At 45.3% G+C, this 9,430-nt stretch overlaps 1 protein-coding gene across 1 annotated transcript in view; it reads left to right on the forward strand.

Moving 5' to 3' along the window:
• The window catches only part of TBX15 (T-box transcription factor 15), a 97,343-nt gene extending 94,775 nt beyond the window's left edge, over positions 1-2,568 (forward strand). Inside the window, exon 8 of the mRNA XM_075165930.1 lies at positions 1,784-2,568. Within this exon, the coding sequence (XP_075022031.1) occupies positions 1,784-2,568 (785 nt within the window). The remainder of the gene's footprint in view (positions 1-1,783) is intronic.
• The last annotated feature ends 6,862 nt before the right edge of the window (positions 2,569-9,430 follow it).

Genomic DNA, 9,430 nt, shown 5'->3' on the forward strand with positions numbered 1-9,430 from the left:
TCCAGTGTTTCACCACCGTTATTGTAAAAAATTTCTTCCTTATATCTAGTCTAAATCTACCCTCTTTTGGTTTCAAACCATTCCCCCTTGTCCTGTCACAACAAGCCCCACTAAGAAGTTTGTCCCCATCTTTCTTATAAGCCTCCTTTACATACTGAAAGGCCGGGATAAGGTCTCCTGGAGCCTTCTCTTCTCCAGGCTGAACAACCCCAACTCTCTCAACCTTTCTTCATAGGAAGGCATTCCACCCCCCCTGATCATTTTTGTGGCCCTCCTCTGGACCTGCTCTAACAGGTCCATGTCTTTCCCGTACTGAGATATGATCTCACATTCTCACCATCATATACTGACACAGAACCTGTCTTTCTAGTGCATTTCTTAACCATTAGCATCACCTGTTCTCTTTTCATCAAGCAGCACTGCATCCAGTTCCTCCCCCATTTTGCAGCAGACCTAGATTGGTCTCAAAATGCTGGTGGTTTTTTCCCACAAGAGAAAGGTGTCCCTTACTTTTGATCCTCAATGTGCAATCTCTGCCTTGGTTAAATTTCAGCTGCTCACCCTAATGCCCTCTTTTCCAGTCCCTTTGCCTCTCACCTGTCATCTTCTAGCCTGTCCAAAAGGCTGCCTCACCAGTCTTCCTAGTTCCTCTGGTTCTACTTATCCCCTGGCCAAATCTCTTCACCAGCACCTCTTCGCTCCTTTTACAAGAGTCTTCAGTGTTAGTTGCTCTAATGCAGAAATGGTATCTCATGCGAAGGGAATCATTCAAACAAGAACAAGTTTCACACCAAAAAACTGCATTCCCTTAAGGACAGAACTGATTTTCCTGGTTGACTGAGGAAGCTTCCTCTAACTCAGAATCTTGCGTATAAATAATTTCTTCTCAAGCTCAAAATTGTGCCATTAGCTTCTTCCTATCACTTACTTTCAGTTTTTTACTGTTCTTGGGAGTATTACACAGTATTGTTTTCCCAGGTCAGAACATGTGAGCATTCCTGCTGTGCAAAATAATCAATTCTATCATTCATAGCATAAATAATGTATAATACATTGATACTACCGCCATGCATATATATCAATATTTTGTTAACACCAGTGATACAACATATGGAATCCGTTTTAAAGTTAAAGCACATGATTGAAAATCCTGACACATCCCCTTTCTCTGCTCGGTGGAACAGGCTATAGCTTGAAACTGTGTCGCTTCATTTTAGTGTTACTTCTGGCTTAAATCAGTACTGCTGCACCACGAGCCATCCGAAAAAACTGTTGAACAGTTCAGAAGTCCAACATGCTTTCAGCCACTTCCCGCCGCAAGCCCCCCGAGCGGATAATAAAGCATGTTTGTAGCGGGGCCTTGCAGCCCACTGACTGGTGGCCTTCCTGCAGACCAAGAGAGGGAGACGAGACTTTTTTTTAAAAAAAAAAAAAGACAGAGAAACATGCATGGAAATGGCAGATCTCTTGACTGATGGAGTGGTGCTTCCTTGCAGCTTTTCCCACTGCCTTTGATTGCTCTGTGGCACGCTTGCTTCCCTCTCCTATTTTAAAAGGAAGAAAATCTCCGTTGAAAAACAAAATCATAACAAAAAAGCAGCAGGAAAGACCAAGGGATGCTATTAATAAAGTGAAGGCTTTTGCCAAGGAAGGCTGAGTTTTCCAGCGGCCATTTTACCACCCTTGTTTCTTTATTAAACTAAGCTGTTTTTTAATGAGACTGTCTCGTTTTGCAGATGTGGTCCCGGGCTCTGAACATCCTCCCATGTGTTTTGTTTTGCAGGAGGCAGCACAGGCACCTCCCCAACCACCTCCAGCACGGGGACCCCATCGCCCTCCGCTTCCTCTCACCTTCTCTCTCCATCCTGCTCCCCTCCAGCCTTTCATCTGGCCCCCAACACTTTCAACGTTGGCTGCCGGGAGAGTCAGCTTTGCAACCTCAACCTGTCTGATTATCCCCCGTGTGCCAGAAGCAACATGGCCGCCTTGCAGAGCTACCCAGGGCTGAGCGACGGCGGCTACAACCGGCTGCAGAGCGGCACCGCTTCCGCCTCGCAGCCCTCCGAAACCTTCATGCCTCAGAGGACTCCATCCTTGATCTCAGGAATGCCGACTCCTTCCTCCCTGCCCAGCAACAGCAAGATGGAGGCGTACAGCGGCCAGCTGGGGTCCTTCCCCAGCTCCCAGTTTCAGTATGTCATGCAAGCAGGCAACCCTGCCTCCACCTCCTCCTCTTCACACATGTTCGGTGGCGGCCACATGCAGCAGAGCTCCTACAACGCCTTCTCCCTGCACAATCCCTACAACCTCTATGGATACAATTTCCCTGCTTCCCCCAGGCTGGCGGCGAGCCCGGAGAAACTCACCACCTCCCAAAGCACTTTACTCTGCTCTTCCCCATCCAGCGGGGCCTTCGGAGAGAGGCAATACCTTTCGACGGGGATGGATCACGGGATGCACATGATCAGCCCTCCCTCCGGCAACCAGCAGATGGCCAATGCCTGTGACAACAGACAGTACGGTGCGGTCCAGGGTTCCTCCTCACAGATGTCTGTGCACATGGTCTAACAAGCTGTGCCTCTCCTTGGCATCGAAGGCAGCTGGACCTTCATAATTTCCAGGGGTAAACCCATCCCAGTACCTTTTTGCCTTCAAACTTATAGTGGAACTAGTATTGTAATGATAAAAAAGAACACAAGCCATCTAGGTATGCGCCACAGAACCTTGTGGAAAGCCTCAACTGACAGCCATCGCAGCTTGTTGTAGCCCAGGGCCTCCAGACCTGGCATGGAGCGTCTGCTCTTTCTGGACATTGCAGAGAGAAGGGCATGACTTTAACGAGAAGCTGGAGAGAAGCAGCTGAATATACCGTTTATGCATTAACTCTCAGCTTGTGTGAGCTCTTGGCGTGGAGGGAGCCGTGCCCCTGTGCTGTCTCCTCCGGGTGTCGAAGAAAGGCAGTCTCCCAAGGCTTCGTCCTCTGAAGCTGCACTGCCCATAGCTTTAAAGACCTCCCCCTTCCCAGACTGTTCCTCACTGCTGGAGTGGCTCAGCCCGCTTCTGAAGCCAACAGTGGCCCGTGGCGCCTTCTCCCACTGTAGCACAGGAATGGCGCTGCTGGGCTGGAGCTTCTCCTCCCAAAGAGGTTTCTGCATTTTCACCATGGCTCTGCCCGACGAGTGGTTGCTTTGCCAGGGTCGAGCTTACCAGCACCCAGCCTGCAGACGGAGATGAGAAAGTAGAGAGAGAAAAGTTTTAACCCACGAGTGAGCCTCAGACATAAGCAGGGACTGATCTTCGGAAAGATGCATGGGGGAGAGGGGGCTCAGCTCCTGTTGATGCGACCCGAAGCGATGCAGCCAAACTGAAAGGACGACAGCCTTTGTGGGGAACATGTGTCCCATGGCACTCAACCCAATGGGAGGAAACTGTCCAGACTGAGCTCACGGGGAAGAGCAGTGAGAAAAGAGAGCTCTGCTCTACAGAAGTGCAGCCGGCCTCCCTCACCTTGCATGCAAGAGTTGCCATAGAAAACCATTAGCATTTCAGTAACAGTGAGGTCGAGTATTTGCCAACCTCCCGCCTGCCACATGATCTCTGTTTAACCAAATAGATCATTGCCTTTTGACGTCTTTCTTGTCTGTTTTTTTTCTTCTCTTTTTTTTTTTTTTCCTTCAAATCCTTTAAAAATAAGAAAACAATTGTAGCTTGGTGCAAGCTATGCATTTAAGTTGTGTGAAAATGCAAATACCAAGTAACAGAATACAGATATTATTGAGATTTGTTGTGAGGTGTTGTAGATAAATGTATTTATATGCCTAGTGGGGGATTCAATATTATGAATATAAAAGAGGGCAATAAAAATGGTATGTAAAATATGTATGAAGGAAAAGGTGTATAAAGATTTGCCCTATGCACGGAACTCTGTTTCTAAGTGCCAAGCACAGAATGCGCTAAATAAATCTTTGCAATTGTTCCCTCTGTGTTTTGCTCTGTCTGTGAGGCTTCCTCAGTGGTCTTCCAGAGACAGACATTTTCAAAATATCGCCACACGTGTTTGCACAACAGAGGAAATGAAGACATGGTAGGCAATATTACAATAAAATTAAAAATTCTGTCTTCTTAAAAAATCTTAAAAACTGAGTGCTTGGGATCCGTAAGGTGCCTGCCTTCACAGGAAGCATGTCTTATGGACAGCTAGAGTTGTTATTTTGATTGTTAAAGTCTAATAAAAAGCTCTTCAGAATAATTTTTCACAGTCAATATAGAAAATAATACTTACAAATCACAGTATAATTTGTTTCTCATTTTTAAATATAATTTTGGGGTATGTGTCAGTTTTTCATTTGCACTACATTTCTAATATAAGATTGAGACATTAACACTGAAAGCAGTGGGGAAGCTGAAGCCCCCCCAAACCTGGCTGTAAGTTATGGTTTTCCTTGTGTCAATAAGCTTTTTTTTCTGAATTGAAAAAGTACCAGGAAGGTAGAAAGACCTTGAAAGATAATTTCTGCAAGCATTTCTTAATTTTTATTTTTACAGGGGAAGATAAATATACCAATACCATTCCCAGTTCTGTGCCTGGTCTGTCTGACTGTATTCTGGCTTTTCTGTGTCTAGCCGTGGATGCTGCTGAAAACCATTGGAGGGACTATGGATGGGAGAGAATCTGTCCCTCTCATTGTTGTCTTCTGTTTACCCCTAATAATTAATTCTTGTTTTAATCTTGAAACAAGGAGTTTTATAGCCTTTGTAAAGTCCTTTCAGAATCTTTCAGAAATCCTCTTCAATCTGTGCTTTGAGGTTTGCCATGCTTTTGGGTTTGACTCCATCCTATGGCAATGATTTCTACAGGTTAATAGTATGTTGTGCCAACCAATATTTCCTTCTGCTGGCTATTTACGTTAGATTGCTCTTTCTCATTTATTCCATTTAATTCTTTGTGAGTGAGTCTGTATTTCAACTAAGAAGAGAATGTGATTCAACAAAATCAAAATAATTCTCAGTATCAAAATATATGTTTCTAATCTTGATTAAAAAAATTAATTTCATCAAAAATTATCACTGGAAACAGTCGCTGAAGAAAATGAAAGACAGATGTGGGGCACAACCTTCAATATTAGTGTGAAGAACTGGAATCCCAGTTTCCATGCATTTTAGTAGGAATCTGTGGGGAAGAGCTTTGAAATTGTCACCCAGACTCTTCAGCAATATGATCCTTCAAAGGTATTGAGCACCCTGTCCCTGATCCAACCAAGCTCTTCAGCATACTGAGATAATGTTACTCCATTCAATTTATTGACCATATTTATTGACCATAGTTATAGACATATTTATTTAGCTCTTAAGAGGCACATATATAAAATGAGAGAGCTTAGTTAGCTAGATAGTTATTCCTTCATCTTAGCATATGTTTAAGTGTTTTGTTGATTCAGGATCAGAATATTCAGCATCAAGACTGAAAAAGAACAGGAAAAAAACCTGAGAGAGGCTTCCCTGTCCCAAAATGTAAAGTTGTAAGTACAGAAATATGACTCGGTGTGAAAGTTACGCTGACAGTCTATGAGGATCAAAAACAAGCTAACAGTGAAATGGGAAAAAAATAGTAAACTTTTTCCTTGGTTGTCACTGTGCAAAGCAAAATCAGAGCAGTGTTTGGAGGACAGTATCAAAAATAGCAGGCTAAAGCATGTTAAAATTATTTACTTAGTGTTCAGTTAGGTGCACAGGTGAAATCCTTCCAGGAAAACGCTCCCCTGAGCAGACAACCTGCTTAAGGCCTTGACACCCCACCAGAAACATGAGGTGAGCATTGAATTTGAAGGAGACCCAGGTATGACAGAGGTATCTCGTGTACAGCAGTGGCTCTTCTCCCCTTGCCACCCCCGTAGGGACACAAGGCTCTGAGCCATTTGCCACTTTTTGCTGAGGCTTCCCAGAGAAGAGGTGATGGCAATGGACAATGGGAGAGATGCACTGGGGCCAGTTTGGGAGATCCGCTTGGGACCAGCTTGCCTGGTGGGCGGCCCGGGTTGCAGTACACACAGCAGCCACCTCTGGAAGACTCTCTTTCCTTGGGTGACTGCCTTAACCACAGGGGTGAGAGCCCTCATGGCATGGTCACGCTGTCATCCAGGAGCCCTTTGATTGCTCATTTGCAAAGCGTGTGTGCATGGGGGGCAGAGGCAGCAGTTGTGTGGTTCATCTCCCCTTCCTTCCTTCCCTACTTCACCACGAACGTTTGAACCCCTTGGCCAACTTTTAAAAGGTGAAACATCATGTACCTCTTTGAAGAAGTACCCTTTTTTAAAAGCCTGATCCAAATGCCAGGAAGGGTAGTGGAAATCTCAATGATAGGAGATCCCTCATCTTGCACCACAGGCTGTTCCAAATGCAAACCTGGAAACTTGTTACACAAATGAAAAGGATGGGGCAAAAATAACCAGAGCGGGTTTGTCAGCTTTGCAAAGTTTATTTAGCTTCATTCCCTAACACACTGACAGGCACAGGACATAAATATTACCGTGACCACAGTCACTGCAGCTCAGCAAAACCAGGACGTTGCACTCCAATGCGACATAGTGTTCTTGGAGGGAATGTAAAGTACTATGTGCTAAAGCAAAATGCTCAGGGCACAAACATAAATGCAAATTAGGTACACAGCCTGTGACATTATGTTAAATATACTACAGCAAAAATTACAGCAGGTGATCTGCTAGTGTGGCTGATTTATTGCATGTTGGGGGAAACTTTACTGATGTAGGTGAGGGCTGACGTTTGCCATGGGCTCATTTGCCACTGAAAAAAAAAAATTGTTCAGATTTTTTTTCCCCAACACAACTAGGCGCATTGACCCAGAGCACACATCCCATGTTAGACTAGCACTAGCAGATGAGTTTTGCTGGATGTTGCTTGTTGGGCATCGTTCTAAACCAAGCAACAACAACATGAAAGTGCACCCAAGGACTGGGCAGAGGAACGCCTGAGCATGCCAATTACATGCTACAGATGCGCTAGAAATGCAGCTATAAAAGCAGTGACAGAATTTTGTGAGGAGGGTGCTGGTGTGGCCAAGGGGTAATTTGCTATAAATAAGCTAGTTCCCGTCTAAGGAACATCTGATTCCTTCAGCACTGTTTCTGCCTTAGAGAACCAGCCTGCAGGACCAGGCGTTTTGGCCAGGTCTGTAAGCCAGCATTTTGAGTCCACTGATGGGACCATTTCTGGGAGCTTGCCTGTTGGTCTGCTGCTGGGAGGGGTTTGTGTAGCTTGCTGCTGACCCACAAAACTTCGAAAAGCGGCTCACTCAGTTTTCTGACTGCTCCTTCTAATTTGTCTGTAATTGCTATCTAGGAAACTATAGAATACAGCTAAAATCCCTGGAACTCTTTTCAAGGATTGTTTTTCCATGTCAGTAACTGTTGCTGATCACCCCAGAAGAGTAACATGACCACAAATGGCAGGAGCAGTGTATGGAGCACACCTCTTTAAATATTAGCTCCTTTCTACAATAAAAATATCCGATAATTCTAGCCTGCCTGAATGGAGAACTAGACTGGAAAAGAGCAGTTCACATGGCTGCATGATGCCGTGTTGCGGCAGCCCAGTGATGAGCGTGGCTTCTGTGCTGGATAGTGGTCGGCATCGGCTGATCCAGGGAGGAGCAATAAACCTCCGCAGTAGGGTTAATTGTGCAATAATCTATCTCTGGAGCACTGAGCTCGTCTATTTTTCTGACTCAATGTGGAACTCATTGCATGCTGTGGGGGAGAAGGATTAGGAGCCTGTATAATTTTACACTGGTTGAAGTTCCTACAGATGCTGTTCTTATTCCAGTAATGTTCTGAATTTGTTGAGCATTTTGGAAGCTCTGACATTCAGCTGGATAATGCCCTTCTCTGCTGAGATAGGGTGACTTCTGCGGGCTCCTCTCGGATGCTTTCACAAGCAGTCCTAGGCTCTGCTCGGCCATGTCTCCCCTCGAGCATCCAGCACCGTACACACCTCAGGGCACTATTTTCCAGCTGACTGGATACTGCAGAGACACAGAGTTGGCCCAAGTGGGGCTGTGAGCACAGAGCATCGGCCCTCCTCTTCGGGTGACGGGGAGGGTGGCGCTGGTTTAGCCAAAAAGGCAGGCTGCCTGCAGTCATTCTCAGTGAAGGTGCCTGTGCCTGGGAGGGGCTTTTCCCCCCAGACTGCACAGATGACAGCCCTGGGGACACGCCGCAGCACCCGCTGCCTTCCCAGTGTTTCCTTTGTAAGAATCAGGGGTGCCCAGGGGTGACATGGCCTTGAGTTCCTCTCCTACCTGAGCTGGTTTAGAACATTTCCCTTCATGTGCAGTCAGGCAATTGCACATTAATACAGTTGCATTTTAAGCTGGTGTAACTGGCCCAGGAAGAGGCGCAAAGAAAAACTACGGTCAGTTTGATATATTAAATAAATAATGTGGTCTAGTGATTGGGGACTTGATGTAATTACCTGCATCTGCCTCTTCCAGTAAAGCTGGAACAAGTTGCACTGCAATTAACCCAGCATAAACTTAAGTAGAGCCTGCCAACCACCCAAACCAGGGCCAGCACTGTACTCCATGGTTTATATTATGTTGCTATGCAAAGGTCTGTATACAGAAATATTAAGATTAGTTAGAAGTATGAGTGCAGATCTGTGTGTGTAAAAGCACCAGAGGAACACGAGAGCAAGGATTCAAAGAATGGCCTGTACTGATAGCCAGGGACATGATGAACAGCAGCAAAACTGGTAAACACTGAGGAATGTGTTGCTTTCACCAAAATCACAGCACGGATGACTCAACAGCAGAAAACCTGCAATCCAGTAACAGGAGGACGGCAACAAGACTACAGCACACTCTGTGTGCCATTTCTCTTCCTGCAACCCCAACAAGAAGCCAAGCTTTAACAGCAAGCTACCCAAAATGAGGATGGAGAAGACAATGTGCAGCAATGTCACCCAGGGTTTATAATTGGTAATTAACCAAGATTCCAAGGTGAAAGCTCAGTACCTGTGACTCCTGAAATGTAGAAAAGACCCATCTAAAACCCAATTCATTACCACCAGTGATAAGAAAGCCAGAAGATGAAGTGAAGGTCCGATGGCTATCTCCCCTTGCATGCAAGTAATTCTGCCCAGAATACTTGGAGACACACATTTGGAGCTTGTGAGTCCCATGTGTGCATTGGCAGTCTCATGTTTTTTAGAAAACTAAATAAAAATCACTTCCACTTCTATACAGTCTTGCACTCAGTTTTGTTCATCCGTTCCTACAGCTGTAGAATTACCCATAAAATATTCCAGCTCCTAACTCTGTGAACATTACAAAGTCGGGAGCAGTCTCAAGTTTTACAGAAGACCAGAGGAAACCAACAAAAATTTGGTGAACTGAGGGAAAAAAAAAGAAAAAGAG

This window comes from Calonectris borealis, chromosome 1, assembly GCF_964195595.1.
Source record: "Calonectris borealis chromosome 1, bCalBor7.hap1.2, whole genome shotgun sequence".
NCBI classification, from domain to species: Eukaryota; Metazoa; Chordata; class Aves; order Procellariiformes; family Procellariidae; genus Calonectris; species Calonectris borealis.